Source organism: Poromitra crassiceps, assembly GCF_964638095.1.
Source record: "Poromitra crassiceps genome assembly, chromosome: 13".
Lineage (NCBI taxonomy): Eukaryota > Metazoa > Chordata > Actinopteri > Beryciformes > Melamphaidae > Poromitra > Poromitra crassiceps.
The window spans coordinates 10,012,049-10,040,033 of record NC_139644.1 but is presented as its reverse complement, the minus strand read 5'-3'; the positions used below and the strand labels follow the sequence as shown (position 1 = coordinate 10,040,033).

At 43.6% G+C, this 27,985-nt stretch overlaps 1 protein-coding gene across 1 annotated transcript in view; it reads right to left on the bottom strand.

Moving 5' to 3' along the window:
• tmem104 (transmembrane protein 104) overlaps positions 1–13,971 on the bottom strand; it is a 95,220-nt gene extending 81,249 nt beyond the window's left edge. Inside the window, exons 1-6 of the mRNA XM_083650222.1 lie at positions 13,864–13,971; positions 13,439–13,503; positions 12,174–12,295; positions 10,986–11,067; positions 5,581–5,674; positions 5,297–5,380 (exon numbers count right to left, since the gene is read on the bottom strand). Coding sequence (XP_083506348.1) covers positions 5,297–5,380; positions 5,581–5,674; positions 10,986–11,067; positions 12,174–12,295; positions 13,439–13,483 — 427 coding nt within the window. The 5' untranslated portion in view covers positions 13,484–13,503; positions 13,864–13,971. The remainder of the gene's footprint in view (positions 1–5,296; positions 5,381–5,580; positions 5,675–10,985; positions 11,068–12,173; positions 12,296–13,438; positions 13,504–13,863) is intronic.
• Positions 13,972–27,985: the final 14,014 nt, after the last annotated feature.

The following is a 27,985-nucleotide window of genomic DNA, read 5'->3' as shown; positions in this document are numbered from 1 at the left end:
TGCCGCACAGAGCCTCCGCTCCGTAAACACCGGAGACTCCGCAGTTAGTATAAATTAGCTTTAAGGCCTCTCTTGGTAAGGTGATTTGGTGACACCAGAGTTCAGATAGCATCATTCTCACCTGGCCAAATGAAACAAACTGAAGAAGCAAACGTTCCAGATAGGGATGCACGATATATCGGCAATCATATCGGTATCGGCAGATGTTAGTCATTTTTTAACATATCGGCATCGGTCCGAAATTTTCACATTGAGAGGAAACAATGATGTAAATCTACTATTTATGGGCTTTTCCAAATGTTTTGGAAATAAAGAAATGCATAACTTGTTCAAATTCACTGTTTATGTTTACATAAACAGTATCGGTATCGGCCAAACTTTTCATATCGGTGCATCCCTGGTTCCAGAGTTCGAATGAATCGCTACAAACATGCTTAGTAGGGATGCACGATATGGATTTTTAGAGCCGATACGATAACCGATAAATATATTCTTCTTGGCCGATAACCGATACGATATAACCGATAATTATTATATAAAAAATATATATATATATATATTTTTTTAGTTTTTAACCTGTATTTTATGCACACCTGGGGTTAAAAAAGGGTTAGGGTAGATGTATGGATGTAGTGAGCATAGTTCTGACCTAACCAAATCTAACTGACATCACTGTGAACGCAAAACGAAGAAAACTTCTGATATAATATGATTGATTTAATAAAGTGTATCACTCAATTATAGTCAATACAAAAATAAAGGCTTTTATATAACGGAAAGCCAAGCTGCTTAGTCTGCAGATAAAACACAATGACAAAAGGCATAGTAATTTAGACTTGTCATACTGATCTGTTAAAATTTTGCATGGGTTCCAGTTCTCAGTGAGTTGTAGCCTGGGCCCAATGAATGGGGCAGGCACTATATAAACCATCTGTGTCGTTTCACTTTTTACTGAAAAATGCTGCCACCAGATTAAAGAAAATAACCCTATGTTGACTGACTGATGCTTTTTATGTAGCCTAATGTGCGCGCGACTGCGCCTTTGTTTTCATTATTGGCTGTTAGATGGCTCTGTCCAGCACTATGGTCCAGCAGCTAACGCTAACTAGCGCGGTTAGCTTAACGTTAGCGAGTGGTTGCGAGTTAAATACACAATCCCTGGATGTTTCATTTCGGGTAAAGGGGTTTCCATTAGTTTCTATAAGTTTACGCCAGCTCTGTGTATTAAGTGCTTTTGCGGGGCTGTTTGATCACAAGCCACAGACTGTAAATGTCACAAGCATTTTGTCTGCCAAGCGGACGAGTCTGCAGGGTAGGCCGCACGACGAGCTAATGCTAACAAAACTCGCTAACAATAACAACAAACATATCCGCTGCATCATCGCCAGCTTTGGTTTAACGTAATGCCAGCTTATTGGTTTCCCCTCCTCTCGGAACCTGTGTGGGACATGGATTGCAAATTACAGTAGCTTGATAATTCTGAAACTGCAGCATACTGGCAGCAGCCATGTTTGCGTCGCAGCTGTGATGTCACGAATGTGCGACAACAAAAGCTCCGCTTCCGAGGCAAAAAATAAAGCAGGATTATTATCGGATAATTTATCGGAAAAAGGCCATTATCGGAATAATAAATAATAACGCAAATGGCCATATTGGCCGATAATTTATCGGTCCGATAATTATCGTGCATCCCTAATGCTTAGTGTGTCTAAGAAGAAGAAAAATGACAATGAAACAGGCACATCCCAGACTAAACCACTCATCATGGATGTCAAGTTGTTAATATGAAATTGCAGCGTAAAGAACTGGCGAAGAATTCATTACCCATATACTGTGCACACAAAACTGTGTGCAGCTAATTGTAAGGTGGCTGCCTCTGTGCATCCAGTGAGCATGAGGTTTGTTGACAGTCGTCACGGTGACCAGCATGCCTCCAAAAGTTGACCTCATTAACGAGGCGAGGCAGAGCTCATCCATTAGAGGTCTCACCTGGCACGGCCTTCACTACTGCCTAAGTAGGCCATTCATTCCAACAACACATAAATCAATGGTGGACCCATCTTCAAGAAGAATAGATCATAATGGACTCACACCTAAGGGTCGTGCGCAGGCGTCGGGCAAAAACAACCCTTAGGTGTGGTATAATATAGATATCATGGGCTGAAGTGAGCTATTGCTTTTATAAAACGGTTACCAAGTATGGCAATATGAAATTAATAGACAACTCCAATTTAAATGGCTGTTATTCATAAATCATAATGTTCCACGTAATAAAATAGTCTCTCCTGGCTCACAGTTGCTGAACGTAACGTCAGCTAGCAACACACAGGCTTGGTGACAATTAAGCAGCTAACGTTAGCTAGCTAACTTTGGCTAAAGCCCCAAACGCACAGGGAGCGTCAAGACGCTTGCGTTTGGAAGCCCACCCATTGTTTTAAACTGCTGCTGAACACGCACCAAGAGCTTTCTGACGCGCGTCAAACTGCCTTGATGCCCGTACGCCAAACCTGTTTCCATTTTGGAGCGTCAAACGAGGTTCCAGCAGTGACCAAAGCGCTCTGAGCTCCCCCCCCCTCCCCTCTCTGCCCATTTCCATCCCGTCTGTCTCGATATGCTCCTCAAACAAATCTCACGGCAGTTTAAATACAGCAAGCATGTCAATACACTACACTAGCGAGACGAAGTGAAAATCATGTTCTAAATGCATCGGCTAGCAAAATATAGCCTATCCCTGGATGTCATGATGAGATTAGATTGGTGAAAGTTTGGACAGAATGATTGCATAATTTTTTCACGCAGCGCTGCCTTTTTTTCTCCCCCTCTGCACGGCAGACAGGTAGGATGATCCAACAGCCTCTGAATGACAGGGGCACAAAACAACGGTATAACAAAAAAAAAATCATCGGTCCGCCTGCCTACATTATAAATTAGTGGCTTTTCCCGCAAAATACTGATAGTTCTGTCATTCTGTGGTGTATAGATTTCAGATCTGATGCTTGCAGTGCGCTATAGGGGCAGAAATTGGCGGGTCAAGTTTCGCTCCCTGTGCATTTCGGGCTTAATGCTTGTGCTAACGTTAACGTTAGCAGGTGGCTTTTTTCTGGATATAACGTGTCCGGTAGGCACTGCTCAATCCACTCGTCCATAGTTAAGCTACGCCGGAGGTCGAAGTTAACCTTAAATGTTTCCATTTAGGTAGCTAGTGAACGTTGTTATCGCCGTTAGCTAGCTCTCGTATACTGATGACGTCGCTAGCAGGAGACGACAGTAAACACTAGCTACTAGAGTCACTCGGTTTGCGAGGCTAGCTAGCTACCATGTGTTTTCTCAGAGGCGGAGCGATTCTGTGATTGCGCCCCCCAGCTCTCTCGTAACGGGACAAGCCTCGTCTTTTATTGTCACACGAACACCACAACACACTTATGCTGACGGTGGCCGGTGAAAAGTGTCCTCTGCATTTAACCCATCCAGGCATGTCCTTTCCTCTGAGGGGCAGGCCAGGACAGGAGCAGTGGTCGCTTTCTCGTACAGCGCCCGGGGACCAACTTCGGGTGTTGTCGTCACTGGTCAGATGACGATGACGATCTGATCTTCTGCATGTTTTTAGTGGGGGGGTTATATACGGAGGAACCCCCTGGGGGAGCACGGGGAGAACATGCAAACTCCACAAAGAGAGAAAGGCCCTTACGACGAGATACCCCACCTGGGCAGTAGGCACTGAAGATATGGGGGGGAACACAACCACAGTGCCCACAGTGTCCCAGGCAAGAATCAAACTCAGGACCTTCTGACTGTGAGGCGACAGCGCTTACCACTGAGCCACCGTGCCCCCTATATACCACCAGCCGTGGTATACGCTCATTATATCACGGCTGCGAACCAATCAGATTGCCTAGCTTTGAGAGAGCCGTTTTATAAAAGGAGCATAAACCCTACGATTGCTTTACGGCTTTGCTTAACCTGTTCACCTCTGGGCAGCGGGTTTGTGTTACAGCCATCACATTCCATTATGTGCCAGCGGTCATTGTACATAAGGGAATCCAATACACGGCCGTTAAAAATCCTGGGCAGTGGAGAGAAACGGAGCGCCTCCATTACGTTGGGTGCTGCTGTCCAGATAGACAAGTGCGCTGCGTTTGCCCATTCCTCTTTCACCATGCGCTGCCTGGGCCTCGTGCCCAGGCCCAGCTAATTCAGTTCTGATTAGAGACACTGGGCAGCTCTCCCATGACGTGGGGAGAGAGAGAGAGAGAGAGAGAGAGAGAGAGAGAGAGAGAGAGAGAGAGAGAGAGAGAGAGAGGACAAGGAGCAGGAGAAAGAGAGAGAAGACTCATTTCTTCACTACCAATCAATATGGCCTCCTGCCTCACCTGCACACAGTCCATCCCACAGTGGGATAGGTCATCAGCAAACACTGCTTTAGCACGTCACACTGAATAGCACAATGGAGCTGTAGGACATGGGAACGAAGAGAAGAGAACACACTGTGCCTTTAACAGCATGGGGGTGAGTGAGTGACGGCATGCATGAGCAACTTTCATGTGTGTGTGTGTGGGTGTGTGTGTGTGTGGGTGTGTGTGTGTGTGCGCGTGTGTGTGTGTGTGTGTGCGTGTGTGTGAGTGAGGAGACGGGCTGCGTGTTGCGCTCCAAGTGCTCCACCTAGTGTTCAGACGACGGTAACGAGACAAGAGCAGAGATCAGCTGCACAGATGATGTTGTCAAAGGATTTGACCTTTTGTTCTTGCTTTATCCCTGCGACAGCAACAGACTGTGGAGTCACTTCGCTGCTTAATGCTACTAGAGAAAGCAGGCCGGGGCGTGACGGCACGAGGAGCGTGCAGTACGCCGGACACCATGTTCCTGACGTGGGTAAGTCGTGTAAAGCAGCGAGGTGGTTCTGGTTCTGCTTCAAGGTGAACATGATTCTGCTTTCAACTGGCCGTCGCAAGGTAGCGCAGCTTTCATTAGATCCCCCTATCACCGAAGCCTAGCAGCACGCACGCACGCACACACGCAAGGGAGATTAAACAGCAGCCTTGATGGGGTCTCAAACAGGTAATTACAACCAAAAGCAATTTAGCCATATATAATTATATTCTATTAGAGAGCTAACAGCCTCTCTTTGTGAATGAATCGGACATAAAAGGTGAGGGAAAAAACGTCATGGGCGAATCATCCCACATGCCTTCAATACTCCTCCTCGCTAAATGTTACACCTGGGTAACGACGGTAGGGTCAGCAGTTCATTGAATAATGGGCAGCGCAAATAGTAGCTTGAGGCTAAAGAGAATATTACCTTTGTTGAAGAACATGGAGGCCATTTGACCCATCTCAACCCTCTCGACGATGTCAAAATGATCGACGTGCCCTCCCGATCTCTCTGTGGAAACACAGAAAGTCCATCAAAAGCCATTAGTTTAGACAGACCGTGATGAGGACTAGTGACTGAGCCATTTATTTTCCACCATTGAGGAGATTCAATGTTTAACTGAAGGGAGACCAATCTAAGTGCTGAACCTTTGACAGGACAATATCTTCTGCAAACAGCACTTGATCGGTTGTAGGGAGCACGATACTCACGGACAGACAAGATGGGTCTGGTCTCCGGCTCCGCTCGGCCCCTGACGTGAACATCCTCATCCGAATACTCGGAAGTGGAATCGCTGTCTGCGACCTGCGGGGGGAGACGTCGGCGGTTACGAATGAGGGTGTGCGAAAAGATGCGGTTTAGCTTCCCCGTGTTCCAAAACAGCAACTCGTCATTTCTCTGCATCAGCCACAGTCAGTTTACGAGACATTAGCACAATGTGTATCTGCTGTGTATCTGACGCAGGGGAGGAGGGGGGGGGCAGCATCTGGACATTGTTTGGAACAGCTGGGAAGCACTTTGGAGAATGGAGGACGTTCCTCCTTCACACAAATCAGACGCGAGCACCTCCATCAGATGCCCCCAGCATACAGTATAGCTCTTCATTTCCCCAACTCTCTGCAGATGTATTTCAATGAACTGTCAATAAGAGTCAGCATTTAGGATTATTAGCTGATTCAATAAGTGAAACGCCGGCTGAGGAATAAGGAGAAGAAGTGGAGATGAGGTCTGATGGGAGCTGCTGGCTCTGTGACAAACTATAGAGAGGCAAAGTGACCGCCTACTTCCTGCTTCAGCACTGTACCAGAGATTTGTATCCGCCATTTATTTTCCCATAGACATTTTGTTAAATGCATTTAAAAATAGTTTTACTTCGTCAAGCCAAGCGGTTCAGCTATATTTAGAATCAGGAGAGACCATAGAACATTTCACGCTGACCATAACTTAAAAAACTAGACAGAAAAAATATTTTATTTAAATCCGCAATTTATTTTACGTTTTGGTCCAAGTGAAATCTGATGTGGTCTCTCCTGTTTCTAAATATATCTGAACCATTTGGTTTGATGAAGTCAAACTATTTTTTATAAGCATTTTACGAAATGTCTATGGGAAAATAAATGGCGGATGAAAATCTCTGGTACAGTGCTGAAGCAGGACGTAGGCGGTCACTTTGCCTCTCTATAAGCAAGTGCCAGCGAAGGAAACAGTATGGCATCCAACAAAGTGACACATTAAGATGCTCAGCTAAGGATGAGAGTCTGAAGATCGTCCCCGTCTTAAAGCGGCCATAGACTAACAACAACAACGTCGAGCTGAAAATGTGTGTATGCACACACTGCTGCTTCGTAGTGTTTAGTTACACCAACTGAACTATACCAGTGACTTGGACAATAAAGTGGAGATGCTTTCAAACAGGGCAGGACAACTCATCGAGAGACCAATCACAGATGGTCACACAGTTGGGGTTGGTGCACAAAGAACTCAATTAGATTGGCCAGAAAGCCTTTCAAAAGCCAACGTGGCTCGGCGAGATGGACCAAAAATCATATCTCTGTATTTTTAGGCTGAATGGCGATACACAATATATCTCGGTATTTTCTATGAAGTGGGCTAAATGTTCAGTTGTAAGTCAAAGCCACATGTGAGATGTCACAAGCACTTTTATTAAACGTGATAAAAATAAAATGCAAAGTCATGGCTTCCTTCCTTTCACAAAATATTTACACAATGAGATGTTTTTTCTTCTTCTTATAAATAATCATCACATCATTTGGACATAAAGTGGATAAAGGCAAATACGGTAAATAAACATTTTGGTAAGTTCAGAAAATGACATCAATTTACCGTAATGCATTATGACCATATCCAAAATCTAAGACGATGCCTAGTCTCATATCACAATATCATATAATAGCATTATATTGTGCAACGCTACTTGGCACTTTGTATCATTTTCTGCAAACATCCTTTTGTCGACATGCATCTAGCTAAATGTGTTTTTACAGTATGGTAACTTTGTTTATCGTTTACATCAGGGGGAATCCTGGACTCACAGCTCCTAGTTTTGAGCCTACTTTAATGGGGCTTTAAAACGTTGAAGAGAAGCCTTTATTTCAGTGGTTACCCACCTTAGGGTCGTGACCATAAGTTGGGTGACCTGGAATTCAAATAGGGTTGCCTGAAATAAAACACATCTATATCTATATCTATATCTATATCTATATCTATATATATATACACACACACACCACACACAATTTAATACTACCGAAGATGGGTTACTTGCGATTTTATTATTATTATTTCCGAGTTTAGTTGGGTGACACCTATGGCGATGAGTGGTAATTGCAGTTGAGATCCAAACAGTGTTGCATTATGTGACATTACTAATGTCACATAATGTCACTATATACTGCAAAGGCTTCCATCAACGGACCATAGCCTCAATCAACATTGTGAGTGACTCTTATTTTTATTTTTTTGATTTAGATGAAAATCTTTGAGATTATAACTTTAAATCAGGATTCTGAGAATAAAGTCAGAATTCTGAGAATAAAGTCAGAATTCTGAGATTAAAGTCAGTATTCCGAGTTACTGTCCGAATTTTGAGGGGGAAAAAGTCTGAATTTTTAGGGAAAAAAAGTCAGAATTTTGAGATTAAAGTCAGAATTGTGTGGGGGAAAAGAAGCATACTATGTGACATCACTGACGATGTCACTGATGATATTATCGATGGTGTACCGGAATTTGAATGTCTCGGGTAGGGTCACATGCCAAAAAAGGTTGGGAACCCCTGCTTTATTTACTTGAATATTCTTCAGTCAAGCAGAGACAACTGAAAGGAAGAAAAGCGCTCAGTGGCAACAAACATTTTTCCTTTTCTTCCTCTCTTGTTTAATTTCGATGATGTGGGCGGGGCAGGGAGGGGAATCGGAACCATGTATTTGGGTTGCTGTCAGAGCCAGGCCATTGTCCTTGTCCTCCATTTGAGGCATCTAACTCCTCAAATGGAAACCCACAGGCTTTCAGCAAGCAAGCAACTTCTCTAGCAGGAAGGAAAGCATAAGCTGAGGGTGATCCATGGAGTGCACATGGGTCTTTTTCTTAGTCAGAATCACAATGATTGAAGACTCTGCTCTCTCTCCCTCAGCACTACACTAAAAGCTCCATCCATGTTGGATTATCATTTCTTACAGAGGTGGCAAGAGACAGATTTCCCTAGGGATGGGCAATAAAACAATAACTATCTCTATAAAAAAATATATATATATCCGCTAAAAGTTTCATTTCCTTTTCCAGCTTTGAAGATTAAATGTTCCATAGGCTAGTAATAAGGTGAAGTAGGCTAGTGAGGTGGATGATGATGACAATGAGTGTCTCCCTCTATGACGACATTTCAAGCAACTGTGGAGGAAGAGAAACCCACATAGACACAAACCTGGACTCAAAATGAGGAAGACGTCATCGATAAGAGAGCTCTTTCAGCTTTGGTGGTGTGGGAATATTTTGATGCAGGCCAACAGGAAAGAAAAAGTGTAGCTTTTTTCTGACAGTGTGCATTGGAAATTGTTATAGATCCACACCAAGAAAGTCAGACATTACTTTACTCATTTTAAAGCTGTTACGTTACCTTGTGTACTACACATTCCCCTAGCCGTACTACATATGTGCCTCTGAGGAATTAGGATCAAGTTTCAACCATTCTTCATTCTCCACCGAACAACAAACTGAATATTTGATGATTTCTACACAAAAATAATTACTTCGTAATAATTGCCTTGCGACGAAAAGATGTGGTGGCGCTATGCAAACATGCGGTTTAGAGTTGGAAAATTAACATCACACTCACTGACTGAAATCACTTTGGAATCGTGTTTACTTTCACACAGATCATTTTCAAACATTATTATTTTTTGGTTTAAAAAAGAAAAAGATGAATTGTGAACTCCAATTAGCTGTCTAAACACGTTCCAGCATGTAGAAACGACAACTGCTAGCACAGCCACTTACCAGGGCTGAGGACCAGAAATCTCTGTGCTGCATTTATACTGACATTAGTTCCACATTTTTGGGTCTGCCTGGTGTAAATCGTGTTTTGCTTAATGCCTTATTAGACAAATTCAAGCTGGTAGATATGAATCTTTACCACAAGAGTCTTCTTTGAATATCTGGGTCATCTTAACACATCCTTATAGCAGCTACAAGACATCATCCCATTCAAATGACTACGTTTATAAAGCATGATAACAATAATAAACCTTGGATTGTTTAAGAGGAACTTAAAGTGATAATACGGAAGATTTCAGTTTTGTTCTCTTGGGTGACACCTATTGGCGATGAGTGGTAATTGCAGGTGATATCCAAACAGTGTTATTATGTGACATTACTGAGTATGTTCGGCCATAGTAACCACCCGTAATGCTAGCAGAGACCGGAAAGAAGTAGCTTGTTATCCTACTTCACACAAGAGTTGTCAGGAACCTACAGTAGCCTACAGAGTGAGTCTATTGTGTTAGCTCCGCCCACCCTGTGAACCTACAGTAACCTACAGAGTGAGTCTATTGTGTTAGCTCCGCCCACCCTGTGTAGGGCTGGGACGGATCACGGATAATCCGTGACCCGTACGGATCAGCCCCCACGGTTCGGCACACGGTTCGGAACGTCGTGGTCCGCGGACCCCCCCCCCCCCTTTCGTTTCATTTAACGTTTAACGTTAGTGTATGAGAACGCCTGCAGCGCAGCCAGACACAGACAGGCACCATCATGGCAAGCACAAGTGAGCTTCCTCATCCCTTCGCTGTAAAGTCTCTCTGAAGGCTGTGGCTAGTGGCTACTAAAGACAACAAACTTATTTCAACACCTCTGAAAAAGCACAGGAATGCGAGCAGCATGTTGCGCGCTGCACAAGATAGGAGAGCCACAACACGCACACACACACACGCGCACACGTTTCACGAACACATTATCACCGGACGGTGAAATGTTGCCTTGGACACATAACAACAAAACAACACGTGGGGCCACCGAGTAGCATAACGTAGCATCAACGTTATGTTTCCAGACTCACCCGGTCTGGTCTGTACCCGTGTCATGTGACTACGTTAGCAAGCAACAGGCAGGAAGTTAGGCGCAGTGCCACCTAAAACAAGTTGGAAGGAAGTTGGGTTGTTTTGCCTTCAGAGTAAAAGCATAAATTGTGTCATGAGAAAAAAATATTTTTTGAGCTGTGCAGGGCAACAAATGGTTAGAGAAGTATACCGTAATAGTATTAAAAATTCAAATCGAAAATCTAATTTTGAGAGAAAAAATCTGATATAGCCTATTTTTTTTTTTTTTGCTGATCCCGAAAAATCCGTGATCCGTGGCTCAAAATCCGTCACGCGATCCGATCCGTGGGTTTTCTGATCCGTCCCAGCCCTAACCCTGTGTCACCACAGACACCAAGTTCATAAATGCTGCAATAGTGAAAATGCAAAGGCTTCCATCAATGGGCCATCACCATTGTGTTAAGTCACTATCACATAGATAGTGACTTAACAGACATTTATTTAGATGAAAATCTTCCGTATTATCACTTTAATCTAAGAGCAAGAACGGTCAAATCTGTCCATCTTACCTCCTCCTGCTCTCTCCTCTTCCAGCGCAGCTGAGCGTTGGCGGCTGCCATTGCCTCAATGACAAAGGTGGTCGTCATGTAGCTGGCGGGTGGGTGGGGGTGGGGGGGTACGGAGAGATAAAAATACACACAGGTTAACAAGCCGCCTTTAATTACACTAATGATGTAATTAACAACTCCCTGGAGACAACTGCTGCCTGAACACAATCAACAGTTTGTTCTTTGTTCCTACGCCTCAACATCCTGAGAATTATAACACACAAAAGCAATTAAGAACAACAGACAAGTGTGAAATATTGATATGGTTCTCGCAGGGATAAAACAATGTCTCATACATCATTCAGCACCGAATAGACACACCACATTTAATAGAACTGAATAACTAATCGAGAAAAAAGAGAAATAAATTACAATATGAACTCCAAATCACAGAGGCGGGAAATAGGGATGTAACAATAACCGGTTTTAATGATAACCGTGATAAAATCCTTACGATAACCGTACCGTTTCAAATTTTCATTATTAAAACGGTGGTACCGTGATTACCATGTTACCGTGATTACAGTGCTTTGAAAAACATGGTAAATACTGTCCATCATCAACCAAAGTTGGCAACAGTCTCCCAGATGCAAATGCGCAGCCTTGGAGAAATGATTTCAGAGTGTATCAATCCTTTTTGGGTCTGAGTTCTCAATAAAAAAAACTTTGTGAAATGATTTCTGTGAGTGTATTAGGACTTTTTGAACATGTTCAGCACATTTTAACAAACCGTGATAATACTGATAACCGTGATCATTTTGGTCACTATAATCGTGATATGAAATTTTCACATCGTTCCAGCTCTAGCGGGAAAGCCTGGGAAGAAATAATTATATAGCAGAATTCCTTCCATAATCAAACTGCACATATCAAAACATCAATATATCTTCATCAAGCATCTGAAGTGCCACTTACATGGCTTACCATTAAACCGGAAGACACTGATTTAACCAACCGTGCTTCTCCTTTGCTTAAGACCTCAGAATTAACATGCTTATTTAGTTCATCACGGATGGAAATGGACTAATGGAGTGTAAATGTAACGAGTTGACACTTCAGTCTGATTATCAGGCAAAAAGTAAGAGAGCTCCGCCTACACAAACTCAGACTTAATTAACAGCTCAGTCTTCAAAGCTGAACTAAACTTACCTCATGAAGCCCAGGAAGGCGATGAGCGTCAAGCTGACCACCCAGCCAGCTGTAGCGAAGGCCTTGGGCATGGTGAGCGCTCCTGTTCCCACAATCAGATTGAACATGTACACCAACCCCACCTGGGAAAGACAGTAAAGACAGATGTAAGACTCAAATCTATCTATCTATCTTGTTCATATGTTTGGGGAGGGGCTGTATGCAGTACTGTCAGGTCTATCTAATTGCAGCACCTGCTTACCCCACTGTTTACTGTATTGTATTTGTACTTTTTTACTTGTAAAATGTCACTGCTGCTGTGACCTAGTTTCCCCATATGGAGATCAATCATCTTCTTACTCATTTTGTTTGTGCCATAAGGTGAGTGAGGTGTGACCTGAGAATGTTTCACAAATGTTGAGAAAATCTAGATCAAAGTGTTTCTCCGCATGCTGGCCGACAGCTCCCAGACTATCAGGTGGATTAATAAACCAATGTGAAGGAAGACAACTGGGCTAATTGGGCAGCACTTCCCCGTATCAGATAGCAGAGCGCTTTAATGATTCAAAGCTTCTGCTTCCTGGGAAAACATTTGCCCAGCAGAAACGAATGCGTTGTGACAAAGTCATGCAGACATTTAAGCAACGTCAGGGGCTTTATTGAGCAGTCAAAACCAAACACAGACCAGAAATAGGACTGACGTGCAAAAAAAATGGCTGTGTAAGGATTATGGTTTCCTCTTTCGAAAGGGAATGATCAACCCATTCTCAATCATACTTCCCAACATCCTCCCACAATATGAGGCAAGGCAGTCAATTGAACTGGCACATACTTAGAGATGATACTGATACTGGTACTCAGGACCACAATGGAAATAAGTTTAGCAACTTTATTGTGATATCCTGATTAATTATGTTATACTGTATGCTTGTTGGTGTATTGCATTTTTTAATTTGTTGAATAAAATCAATCAAATGCAGTTCACCCAGAAGGTCAATGTTCAGTTAAAGCATCTCCAGGTTATTATATCATCAGAGTACTGCAACTTGTTGACTTCAAATCCTTAATTACTGCAGTGTTTAACATTTGAATTGTCTCAGTCAGGTGGACTTTGTGTCCAGGAGTGTTTCCACAGGAGTGCTAGGCTATAAAAGCATATTGATGAACATGCCTTTAAAAGAGCTCTCCTTACACAATTCAGTTACAAGACAGTTAAACGTCTGCCTGACTAGCAAACATACAATGAATGGGGCTCAACAGTGGCCATCCCTGCGTTTGATACTCACAAATGGTGAGTAGGGCTCCCCACTCTCTGTAATTCCACCTGCCATAACGTTGGCCTGGTCCCCACCTGAAGGAAAAACGTATCCAAGTTATGTTTCGGTGATCTCGATCAGCTGACGTTGTCTATCTCTGCAACATTATCATGCAACGGATAATGCCTTGAGTTGAACGAAGACAAGGTTATCATGGAACATCGTAAATGGACAGGTGTGACATTCACTAAATGCTTTACATACAAGTTATGGTATGCACACACGCCGTAGCGTACTTTTAAAAACAAAGGTAAACACTGCTCACCTCACTTCTTTCAGGTGTATCTTGCTAGCTACTGGCTAGCAGGATGTTCCCAGCTACTGCCAGCTGGATTCACACTAACCAACGTTAGCTTAGCTAGCGAACTAAGACCGCTATAAAATGGCAAACCTACCACCGAATATGTGCTGTTTCTTGGTTATTTATGTCGGTGATCCGAAACTCCAAGAAAAATCAATTTCTCGTGGGCTGGCTAAGAGCTCTACTAACTCAAAGCATCCAGCTATCTAACGTTAGCGACTCTTGGCTAAAACAAAGTACCGAGACAACAAAATATAAAACTTCCTGTTCTTTACTTTCAAAGTAAAACCCCTACTGATGAGCAACTGTGGCAACGGGTGGTTTAGTAACAGTAAACGTTATATTTTGAAGGTTGACCTTCCTTTTATCCGGTGTTATCCTGGCTAGCTTCACGCGCCTGTTGATTTGTTGGATGTGCAGGATTTAGGTTGTCACGGGGTCCAATTGCTTCACATTGGGAGCGCTTGTTTGCAACGCGTGGCTATCCCCCTGGTACACATAACTCATTATCTGTGGACGGGGTTACCATTCATACAGAAATTGGCTGCCAGGGTTGGACATTGGATGAGTTTAAAAGTAAAATAATCAGGAAATCTTTAAATAAGATGTTCCGTTCATGTTTCATGTTCATGTTTTTTAAACGGCACCCTCTCGAGCTACGCTTGTTTAAATGAAGAGAATGCCTTTATACCGAGCAGAAGAGTTCCGACATATCCATTCACTCCAATGGACCAGTTTTTTTTCCAGGAAGTAAGGTCCTGGAACTCTTGAGTAAAAAAAGCAGCACTGTCGAGTTGCAGCAAAATAGACAGTTTGTGTTGTACTTTGAAAGGGTTTTTCATCCCTCGAATCGAATTGTACATTATCAGCTTTATTTTACCATGCAAAAGTAGCGCGAGACCCATTCCTGGCTGTTCATTGGCTAATGAGTCTTGCATTTTGGTCCTCCGCTGACGCCACTCTCTCTCTAGGACACTAGACGACAGGTGCACCGGTGTGCACGTGCGCCTGTCCTGCCTGTGTGTCTGTCTTCCATGCCTGAGGAGGAAGGAGGAGATTCATTCATAATGATTGGGTATGGTCGGATCCACTGAATACAGGTTTTTTGTGAGATTCATTGGCCTGTTGGTCAAGTGATGAGAACATGGACACCAAAGTCATCCTTGTGTCCCCAGCACTCGGATTTGCTCTGGTGCTCCATGCTAACACCTTGCACTAGCGTTAGTTGAGCGAAAGTAGGCAAGTAGCATTATCTCAAAACGTGAACATGCCCAGCGAGCACAAAACGTTTTTTCAACATTGATTTTTAGTTGAAATCTGGGTGATATTGGGTTTGAACGTCTAAGACCTAATTTCACCCTCTTTTCAACCGGCTAAAATGCGGTTACAACGTCAACGTGTAAAAAAACACAATTTGGTGCATCATATTGTTAAAACATTTGTTGTAGCTTGGAATAGAGGCAATATTGATAGTGTGTGAATTGGCATTTGTCCATTTTATTGTGTAACTGAGAGTTGAAATCTGGTCTATACGAAAACTACATTTCAACGCATTTTATGTCACATGAAATATCATAAATATGGGACTATATAGGCTATGTGGTGCCAGCAAAAAGCTTCCAGGACACAACTATGGTTAATAGTTTAGCGCAATACTATAAAATAATGAATTCAGTTCCTGCAGCAACGCAGTAACGCAAGTACTTACTTGCTAGCTATACTAACCGTGACTGACTAGACTAGACCAAAGCAAGTCTGCACCGGTCTGCACCAAGTGCGGAACGAGGTGCTCTGGGCACGCTATGTTATTGTACAGACTGTATACGAGGCTCTGTGTAGGCTACCTCCTCAGTCTCTGGTGTTAAATGAAGTTAACCTCTGAAGCCATAGGCTACAGCCTATAGACAACACACACACACAACATAATTTTAGTCTGTTACATTAATATAATAGTCTCGTACACACATCACATAAAATAACTTGTCCTCTGATGTCGACAATCATGTAGTCTACAAGTTGTGTGCGAGATAGAGTATATATGTGCCCAGCTCTCTACAGAGTATAAGAAAATATATAGCTCAGCGCGTAGAGCGGACTGGCTTGAATGTGGGAAAGCGGGGTTCGAATCCCGTGTGCGCTGCTGAATTTTTAATTTAATTTCCTGGTGAAATATGGTCTAAATCTGAACGTTCAATAAACGTCTGCAAATAGTGGGTGAAAAAACTTTCACTTTCAAACCTTCCTTGCACGTTTTTTCAACGTTGACCCTAAACGTTTTTTAAACGTCTTTTCAACCGAAAAATGCTCGCTGGGTGAGAACTCACCTGGCTGATATTCAGACTGAATTGTCATGTCAACTCGTTATACCCATTTCATTTCCCATATTCAGAAGCGGCTAAACTCAACTCCGTGGAGTGGGCGGACGAAGGTCTGGACCCACCAGGCAAAATGAGAACTTTAATACCAGCTCTAAAGGTAAGTAATGACTAGGCCTACGATTACATGTATGTCTGGTGATTTTGTGTAGCAGATTGATAGTTACAATTCTCATAAAATGTGATAAAAAATCAACTGTTCTGAATGTGGTGAACATTGGGCAATCCCAATGCCCATCACAAGGCCCACGGCACCTGTGGCAAATGCCACTAGATGCAGCACAAAATGGACAGAATAGAGAATAGATTTCTGTCCACTGGGCTGTGTTGGAAAGTCAACATCAGGGTTTGAGGACGAGATACTGTATCTGTAATAATGTAATTGTAAGTCCTTAAAGGACCGTAGCCTATTGCCACATTCAGGCTTGAGGTATTCAGTTCCTCTGTCTCACGACTGCGAACGAGCGATGCTATGTAATATTTGAGTTCTAGGAGATAAACTGCTCAAGCACCTTGTCCCTCTGTTCCTGTGTCTTCTCACTGGTGACCCCGACAGTTGGTGTAGTAAACTACAAACACGTGATGAGGACCGGGGCACGATGCTAGCTTTCGACGGCCAGGCCTTGGCTACCGCGCTAGCCGGCAAGATGCTAACCACGGTTGCCTCGTCCTCTCGTCTCGCCAACCCCGGAGCTTATTAGTGTACCGTGTCCAGCTGACATGGTGAGTTGCAGCTTGACTCTACACCGCTGCCGGATGCCCGTTCTCCTTCAGTGGCCTGCCTAGGGGCGCTCCGTTTGAGCGGCTGCCTCTCTGTTCCAGTCCCCTGCATGCCTCAACCACACTTTTCCCCCGCCTGCGAGCGTCCCCCACGTGTACGGCAGCGCCGTTCCACTTGCCCTGCCCACCTCCTTTAATATTACCTTTAATAGTCCAGCTCTGTCAGGTGGGCAGCAGGCTACTGTCTGTCTGGGCTTGTTGCCACAGGAAGGAGGCTACTTACTGTCTGTCTGGGCTTGTTGCCACAGGAAGGAGGCTACTTACTGTCTGTCTGGGCTTGTTGCCACGGGAAGGAGACTACTTACTGTCTGTCTGGGCTTGTTGCCACGGGAAGGAGACTACTTACTGTCTGTCTGGGCTTGTTGCCACGGGAAGGAGGCTACTTACTGTCTGTCTGGGCTTGTTGCCACGGGGAGGAGGCTACTTACTGTCTGTCTGGGCTTGTTGCCGCGGGAAGGAGGCTACTTACTGTCTGTCTGGGCTTGTTGCCACTGGAAGGAGGCTACTTACTGTCTGTCTGGGATTGTTGCCACGGGGAGGAGGCTACTTACTGTCTGTCTGGGCTTGTTGCCACAGGAAGGAGGCTACTTACTGTCTGTCTGGGCTTGTTGCCACGGGAAGGAGACTACTTACTGTCTGTCTGGGCTTGTTGCCACGGGAAGGAGGCTACTTACTGTCTGTCTGGGCTTGTTGCCACGGGGAGGAGGCTACTTACTGTCTGTCTGGGCTTGTTGCCGCGGGAAGGAGGCTACTTACTGTCTGTCTGGGCTTGTTGCCACTGGAAGGAGGCTACTTACTGTCTGTCTGGGATTGTTGCCACGGGGAGGAGGCTACTTACTGTCTGTCTGGGCTTGTTGCTGCGGGAAGGAGGCTACTTACTGTCTGTCTGGGCTTGTTGCCACGGGGAGGAGGCTACTTACTGTCTGTCTGGGCTTGTTGTCGCGGGGAGGAGGCTACTTACTGTCTGTCTGGGCTTGTTGCCACGGGGAGGAGGCTACTTACTGTCTGTCTGGGCTTGTTGCCACAGGAAGGAGGCTACTTACTGTCTGTCTGGGCTTGTTGCCACAGGAAGGAGGCTACTTACTGTCTGTCTGGGCTTGTTGCCGCGGGAAGGAGGCTACTTACTGTCTGTCTGGGCTTGTTGTCGCGGGGAGGAGGCTACTTACTGTCTGTCTGGGCTTGTTGCCACGGGGAGGAGGCTACTTACTGTCTGGCTGGACTTGTTGCCACGGGGAGGAGGCTACTTACTGTCTGTCTGGGCTTGTTGCCGCGGGGAGGAGGCTACTTACTGTCTGTCTGGGCTTGTTGCCGCGGGGAGGAGGCTACTTACTGTCTGTCTGGGCTTGTTGCCACGGGGAGGAGGCTACTTACTGTCTGTCTGGGCTTGTTGCCACGGGGAGGAGGCTACTTACTGTCTGTCTGGGCTTGTTGCCGTGTGAATGTGCATGTGTTGTTGTCATTGGGCCAGCGTCCTGGTCAGGTGGAGTTTGCCGTGTTATAATATGCACCGTGATTAACCTGATGGTCCAAACACCGCCCCGCCGGGAAACAAGACACCATCTGACAAAGCAACACCACACTAAACATCCCAATCTGAGTGACTGACTGACTGACTGACTGACTGACTGACTCACCCGAATATGTACTACTTAGTCTTTCAGTGTTTTTTTTTTTTTTACTTTTATTATACAGTTCAAAGATGAGAAAGACAGGGAGAGAGAGGGGGATGGGATGGTACACCTTTTTGTTCAGGTGTTTTAGTGTGGACTTTTCCTTTAATAACATGTGAGAAACAAAACTTGTTTTCCTTTAAAGCCATGCAACTAGGCAGCATGCTCAAATCAAACATGATATGAACTCGAGCCAGCAAGCCTCATAGCTTTTATTTAATAAAAGATGACAAAACCACCAGGGACAAATCTGTAATCTGAATCATCTTGATTTTATGGTTTATCATTCTTATTATAGGATTACAGCAAATCAAAATTGAATTTGTTGCTCAACACATCAACAAGTCGGTGTGAGCAGATTGTTTCTAACATCAGCATCCCAGCTATGGTCAAATGAAGCATCCATGCAAAGTGGCATTTAGCAAAACCACCCGATGTACATAAACACCAGAAAAGCAACACTAGTAATTACATAGAAGCAGAAGTAGATGTTGTCTATGCGTCTTGCCAGTCTTTTCCAGTACCCATCCTTTCCAATCCCTCGCTGTGTTTTAGTAGAAAACCACATTTGTAAAGCCTTCACTTCCATCAGGATCTGTCTCATCTGGCTGCGGTCGCTCAGACACTCCGCACCAGAGTTCAGACACTCCGCACCAGAGTTCAGACACTCCGCACCAGAGTTCAGACACTCCGCACCAGAGTTCAGACACTCCGCACCAGAGTTCTTCTCCTCGGTCATCTCAAGGCAGCTGTCAGGGTTTCCGACTGGCCCTGAAGGTAAAATATGATGTTTAGAAACAATTTAAAACCTCACAATATGATCACGGACCAGTCTGAAATCAAACATTTGAATCAGAGGAGTAGCTCTTCAAACATTTTAAGTGAATATTTTAAAAAGTGAGTTTTTTTAGTATTTAAATGTCATTTGAAATGGATCTAAATTATGTATTGATATTATGTGAGACTCCATAGTGTATGTTATAAATTCAGTCACCCTGAAATTTAAACTGGCTACTGATAGATAACTGTCTAATTGACCGTAAACTGTTCACAGCTTAAAGAGAGACCATTAATGCCGAGTGTGCGTTAACGTCCCCTGAGTTTACAGTTGACATCCCCTAATGTCATCGCTTCACCTTCTTGGCATCCAGCATCTTGCTTTGCATCAGTACCGGTCTGAGAGGAGGCCTTCACATCCTCATCAACACAATCATCCAAATCTACCAGGAAGCTCACCACCATGGTCTCCAGCAGACTCAGACCCACCAGTATAAAGATTACAATGCAGAGAAGAGCTGGAACAAACGCACAAATCACAGTCATGTTAAAAGTCTCACCAAGGTCTTTTACCGGCTTTGAAACCGCTATCGTCCTCATGACGAGACGCTCTGTCTGAGGGAGTGGCTGAGGGAGTGGCCTAGGCTAAATCCCGTCTACACATCTCGCCCACACATCCCGTGCTCGAACAACACACATAGTCACTTGTAGAAGCGGCTGCACCGCTTCAAAACCAAAGAGCAAAGACAATACATAGCATTACATGATAGTGTTTTCTACAGCCTCTCACCTATCAGCGGCAGGTCTTTGGATGTGGAGGGCAGGATGTCTTCGAATATCAGCAGTAAGACAGAGATGGAGAGCAGGATGGTCACTTTGAAGCCTAGCTTCTCTCCTCTGGCCTCGCTGATGAAGAAAGACGCCAAATCCAGGATCAGGAAGAAAATGATCGGCACAATAAGATTCATGATATACAGCATAGGTATCCGCTTCAGTGTGATCTGGTGGGTGAGGAGGAGGGACAGTGAGTCGTGTTTCAATCAAGTCCAAATTATGAAGTTGAATGAATTGGAACTGCAGTTGGGCTTCCATCCAATTGTATCGCAAATTTGAACCGAATTTTCAGAAAATCGGCAAAAGAAAATGCGAAATTACGGTATGCGTGTTTCCACTTTCCATTCACTACTAAATTATTTAGAGATGGAACGACATGAAAATTTCATATCACGATTATAGTGAACAAAATTATCACGGTTATCAGTATTATCACGGTTTGTTAAAATGTGCTGAAAATGTTCAAAAAGTACTAATACACTCACAAAAATAATTTCACCAAGTTTTATATTGAAAACTCAGACCCAAAAATAATTGATAAATAATTTCTCCAAGGCTGCACGTTTGCATCTGGGAGACGGAGACGGTTGCCAACTTTGGTTGATGATGGACGATTTAAAATACATGCTACAGCATGCGCTGGAACGCATCAGTGATGTTAGCTGGGGTCGTGAGGTGTTTCGGGTCTCTCAACATCATACACCCTCGCCCAGTAGACCCAGCCAAGGCCGATTAAGACCCCGACTCGCGTCCCAGAAGCAGCCGCTCACGGATCAGCCTTCCTACTCTGTCTGCAACGTTGCTCGCGGAAGGGTTGATCACGCCCAATCCACGTTGTAGTTAGTGCTACACCGCAGTATTGTAAGACCCTTCAGTGCATGGAGGGTCTAGGCCCTGTGTGGGTGACTCCAGGCCGGGCTCCTCCTACATCTCACCAGACCTTCCCGGGGAAAAGGCAATCCTACCATGGGCAGAGAGGACACCTCAAGAAGGCCTGTGCGCTGCACGTCATTCGCCTGTGGCGAGCACCTCGCTCTAGCCTGAAGGGCCCCAGACCGCGCCGATCGTTGCACAGATTTTCAGGAGGCTAATCCGTAGCGTTTGTGGATTTCTCCCTCACGACAGAGCCAGGCTGGGGTGCTAATCCCATCCCATACCGGATGTCGTCTCTCCGATCGTCAACTGTCTCTCCAGCTTGTCACCAAACTATACTTGGTTGTCACCTAGTCTATTCCTAAGTGTCACTGGCCAGGGGAGCCAGGACAGTATTTACCATGTTTTTCAAAGCACTGTAATCACGGTAATCACGGTACCACGGTTTTAATGATAATGAACATTTGAAACGGTACGGTTATCGCAAGGAATTTTATCACGGTTATCATTCAAACTGGATATCGTTACATCCCTACTACTATCAGAATCAGAAAGACTTGATCTTCCCGGGGGGAAATTGGGACAATTATTATTATTATTATGCAGATATTAGGAGTTGGTGCGCAGCCAGTTGTGCTGTCTGGCTGCTGATTAAAACCTGATACAGGCAGCGACCGTGTTGTATGAAAAACACTGGTTAAAAGTGTTTCGATTATCCATAATGCTACACCATGAAATGGATTACCAGGCACCACTATTCAATTCGGCATACATAATGTACAATCCATGGGAGCAGTTACTGTAAGAGAATAAAGTATAAGATCTTCTGCCATTAAAACACACAGCGATGGCCCGGGTGGTCTAAAGATTCTAATTGTGCCTAAATGCGTTCTTTGTTTACCTTACAAGTGTATTTATTTGCTGTACAGTAGTGATGCTGACATGTCGAGTGTATACTAGCCTACCTATTCATAACAAGCCTTTTACGTCCGGGGGTGTAACTTTTGGCAGTAAGCATAAGCTATGCAACATGAAAGTGCATGGTTTTTGAATGGGGTTTGGTTAAACAAGAGTTAGCCGTGAGACAACACAAGATTCGCTTCATCTGTTTCCACTGCATTAGTCGTGTCTACCTTTTATCGAAACTTGTCCACCTCCCCCAAGCGTGAAAACTCGTTTGTGATATTTTGATATTTTCGTTTTGTTTTTCCTGGTGTTTCCACTCACTTTAATGCGCAAAATGAACATTTGCGTAAAAACAGGTGGATGGAAGCCCACTTTGTAATTTGATAGCCTACCTCGTATATTAGAAACTGGTAGACAAAAAAGTCGTCTTTATATGTGGTGTTTTTTATGTTTATGCTCACAAATTCCCATTCTCCCTGTGTTGTCATGGTCGCCTTTACATAACTAGTCATGTCCGAGGAGTCCTTCCAGGTATCGAGCACTATTTCTGCCACTGCAATAATGAATGGGGAAAATAATAATAATAATTAGAACTGTGTAATGTGTATTATGTATACAGAGGTGTGTGTGTGTGTGTGTGTGTGTGTGTGTGTGTGTGTGTGTGTGTGTGTGTGTGTGTGTGTGTGTGTGTGTGTGTGTGTGTGTGTGTGTGTGTGTGTGTGTGTGTGTGTGTGTGTGTGTGTGTGTGTAATGAATCATGCATACTGGTATGCACTCTAGATCGGAAGGTAATGGGGCAGGTTTGGGTGTCAAAGGGAAACTTGTAGAGATCCATTTGGCAGGTGGTAGTCGGCCGATAAATGTCAACTGTTTGACTGTAACCAAAATAATATATGCTGGCATACGGGGCGTTTGGAGCACTGGAGTGATAAATGCTAAAAGAAGAAGAAGAAGAAGGGGGAAAAAACAGAAACAATTTGTCAAAGTTTTGATCACTGTTGAACTATTGGAGTTTCAGAAAATATACAAACCAATCATCAAAAACAATTATAAATAGCAATACATTAATTAAAATTGTATTAAATAATATTTTATATATCTTTCTTCTACAGCACACCAACACACACACACACACACACACACACACACACACACACACACACACACACACACACACACACACACACACACACACACACACACACACACACACACACACACACACACACACAAACAGGAATACAGAGATGCATAATCTCACTTCTCATGGATGATTATATCAGGTTTCCAAAGCTTTTCTCGTGGAGCTCTAAACAATTGCATACCACAAAAGGCCCTGGGGTCCCATGTTAAAAACCTGTTCTCCCACATCTAGACATTAAAAACAGAGAAAATACATAGTCTACTTCTGAGTCATGATCATTGCTGTTACCGTCTCTCACAGAGTGTTTGACAGATTATCATGTTGACATTTGAGCCACTGATTAAATCAATTAAATTTCAATCAGATGATGGTGGATAGATGATGGTGAAACACTCGAACCCTTAAAAAAAATCATCTATACTTGAACACGTTCATCAAATAACCATACATACAACTGAAAGGATCATGAAGGTGGTTAACGTTTGAGACTTCTCGTCCTGTAGAGAAACACACATTATTAAATCAATTAGTTTTGGTGAGCATGTTGACACTGAGAGCAGACTGACACTACTGGAGTAAATGAAAGGGGTGGGGGAGAAGAGGCATACAGTGACACTCACCACGTTCAGGATCCCCATCAGATACATGTCCACCCTCACATCTGTGCTTTCATTCCAGTGTGACACCGGCCGCATTTCTGCAATTTCAGTGTTTATCCCGTCCAATTTCAGGTATTTTAGCAGACTTCTATATGAGCAATTGCCACCTGTGTAACTGCTGACACCACCTGCTATAGGAACAGAGATCATACCATTTATATGTTATGTTTTATGTTCATTTTGGAGCGCCCTGTATTCAGATACAAGCACCACCAAAAACACCCACCTCAGAACAGGGAATGAGTGATAAACTATAAGTATTTTCTGTTTCCCTTGTAATTGTATTATTTTCCAGAGTGTAAAAGCATCTCAAACCGCATTGAGACCATCATGTCGTGACACAAAAACTCTATTCAAACTCAGGATCATCACAACAGCAGCATACAAAAATAACACCCATGCATAGATCTACAGCACTTGTATGAAATCCGATCAAAATGTTGCAATACAATCCATTCAGATTTAGGTTTTCCCATAGACGACCAATGATCAATTCTACAATAAATATGTAATCAAACAAGCTGGATCATATCCATCATATCAGAGACGGACAACATTGACAATATACATTTTCTTGTTTAAAAATGCAGATATATTGGCCTTATATAATTATGACCAAACTGATAAACCTCCAAGAAACGCATCAACTCACCCAGTAGTGTCAGAGAGAGGAGCCACAGAGCGAGCATGGCTGGGTCGAGAATGAGGTCCACACGAATGAACTGAAGTGGACTGGGTTGTTCCATTTATTGCCTTCACACAATGAACTGACAGGTTGTATTTGTGGAGGGGGGGGGTCACCATTTACCTCAATGATGAAGGAGGAAGAGCTGTGATAATAATCCTTATGCATAATTTGCTTTATTACAGACATGAAACCTGCTGCCGCCTGTATTCATCTCCACCCTAAAATGTGTATATATTCAACAGACTGATGACAGCCTGTAATCATATTTCATTTTTCTTTGGAAGGCAAAACAATGGGAAGAACCGTATCCTATTAGATTTTAAGTAGGTTTATTTGCCTTCGTCAAACTGCTCCCTTTAGTTAAGTGAGGTGTACAGAACAAGGTCTGTTTGTTCCAAGCAAAATGTCCTTTATCTCTGTGTGTGATGGAAGGGGCAGTGTGTGGACCGATTAGCAGTTTGAAAGCTGTGCATGGGTAAACTAAGCTCCATTTGTTGTCAACTCACTACATTTTTCACGCGTGTCTTTTCGTACTATTCAGCATCTCAAACGCGGGCGTGCCTAGGAAATCGAGCGCGCGTATGGAATGGTTGAAAGAAGAGGACGCTGTAAACTAGCTGCTGGTTTTTGCAGTGAATGTGATGAGAGGCTTGTTTCTTCGCCAAATCCCTGGACATTGGCTCCGACCATTTCAGTCGGAGTGAAGGGAAATTCCTTTCTGGAATACTGTTGTTCGACATGGTGTGGCTTCATTTATTTCTCTGTTTTTCCAAACATGCACCACGTCAGGGCACCACTAGGTGTCATGCCTGTAACAGCTAATGGCGTTGTTGACTGTCTGCTCAGACCATATTTTAGTGATGAGGCTGTGCTCAAATGAATGATTTGAAAATGGCTAGGTGTGCTGTTGCTCGTTTGAGAACGGTCCTTGACCAATCAGATTGCTTGGTTGGAACTACGGAGATACAGTAGTCTGGCAAATGGGACTAGTAGTGAGTGAGTGAGTCTCAGTCAGTCAGGAACCCCCTGAGCCTTTTCTAGGCCTGCAAATATTGTGATGAGGATGAATTGGAGAGTAAACCCAGCTGCACTCAGTTTACATGTACTTGTAGAATTGAGTTTGCTCAGCTGTCTAGGCTGACATTCATCTTTATGACAGATAGTAATGATGTAGTGACATGAACATACTAAGGTGTGACCAATATGAGGATACCAATACTGGCATTTTCATACTGAATTTGCCCATAACCTTTATTTTCTGCCAATATTCAATATTTGAAAATGTCAACATTTTACTTACTTTTCCCCAAATAACTATTATTTTAGCTGAAGAGAAACTCTGGTATACATATGTTTAAATAATGTATTATTTTTATATTCATTTAACAATTAACTGAATAAATAACATGCAAAGAAAATATTTTTCAGTGCCGTTTTCCTGTAGCTGTGGTCCGTGAGGATCCTCCATTATACAGTACCGGTGCATGATCACCAAAAACAGCTTTGTTTACCTTCATATTTACCACCACATTGATATGAGTGAGTTCACCTCCTCATCCTCACTCTGCACTCTCTGAGTGAGTTCACCTCCTCATCCTCACTCTGCACTCTCTGAGTTCACCTCCTCATCCTCACTCTGCACTCTCTGAGTTCACCTCCTCATCCTCACTCTGCACTCTCTGAGTGAGTTCACCTCCTCATCCTCACTCTGCACTCTGAGTTCACCTCCTCATCCTCACTCTGCACTCTCTGAGTTCACCTCCTCATCCTCACTCTGCACTCTCTGAGTTCACCTCCTGATCCTCACTCTGCACTCTCTGAGTGAGTTCACCTCCTCATCCTCACTCTGCACTCTCTGAGTTCACCTCCTCATCCTCACTCTGCACTCTCTGAGTTCACCTCCTCATCCTCACTCTGCACTCTCTGAGTTCACCTCCTCATCCTCACTCTGCACTCTGAGTTCACCTCCTCATCCTCACTCTGCACTCTCTGAGTTCACCTCCTCATCCTCACTCTGCACTCTCTGAGTTCACCTCCTCATCCTCACTCTACACTCTCTGAGTTCACCTCCTCATCCTCACTCTGCACTCTCTGAGCGGCGAGCTCAACACCGCTCCAGCCACATGAAGCTGCATGGAAGCACACCTCACATAACATTTCCAGGACACTGTTCAGGAGCATGTCCACCATCAACTTTGACGTGTGGATATTCAATTTAGATTATTTGTTTATTTGTTTGTTTATTTATGTATTTAAAAGGATCCCCATTAGCCGCCGCCGAAACGACCGCTAGTCTTCCTGGGGTCCAGACACAATACACATTCCATTACAAGCAATTGTAAACTGTAGGCAGTAAAGTGCAGTAGTAAAATACCATATAAAAAGGATAAGAAACAGTAAAATACAATGCATTACTGGAAAATCACAGAAAAACAGAGTAAAAACCGATACAAAATAGGATAGAAAAACAACAATAGTTTGGTCAGCTAGTTATGTAGCTGGCCTATTGCGCAGAGCAGACATCAACTGATCAAAAAGACACTGTACTATTCAAAACATAGAATTTAAAGTTGTGTCAAAGTGTAATCCCAAGCGTCAATGTGCATTTGCTGGTGTTTGTGAGTGCAGATGGGATCTTAATTTCCTTTTAAAAACCAACCCTCCCATGGATGGAGGAAACATTTCCTGGTAGACAATTCCAGGCTATTATAGATCTAGGTCTTCTTCATATAGTTGGTGTTGGGTCTAGGCAAAATCAATTGACCCCTAGAAGCCCCTCTGGTGGAGTGTGTGTGAGTACTTGAGCTATAAATAATGCTGTTGAAAAGAAAACCAGGAGTTTGGGTATGAATAACTTTGTGAAAATGTAAAAGTAGGATGGATGATAGTCTCTGCTCCACAGTGAGCCATGTGAGACGTGTATGCATGTCAGCTATGCTAGACCTAGGGGAGCACCCAAGGACCAGCCTAGCTGCCTTGTTTTATGCAACTTGTAACTTCTCAAGAAGCCCTTTAGCTGCGGATGACCACACCACAGAACAGTAGTCCAGATGACACAGAACTAATGAGGAGACAATTTGGCGAAGTGCCGATGATGTAACAAATGATGCACATTTCCTAGTGATGGCAACTGCTTTACGCATTTTCACTGTGTTAGAATTATGCTGAAATTATACCCTAGGGAGAGAGTCTGGGATGTACAGTATATACATTTGTTGATAAAAGTGCATATAAGTGTATATCAAATATAGGGAGTATTTTAAGTCTCTTAAAAAGAGGAGCTGAAGGTTCAAATCTGTTAGAAAATGTAGTCAACATAACACATTTCTTTGTATGATGTGAATGCTGGAGACTGGAGATATATGTACTTGCCCATACAATATTCCCATAAAAGAGAGATATAATTAAACTGTAATAAAGGGTTATGAGACATGATTGATTAAGCAGCCTACTGTAGATATTTTTCTGATGACTAGTGGACCCGTGGGAGTTAGAGCCCCCCCTTGTCTG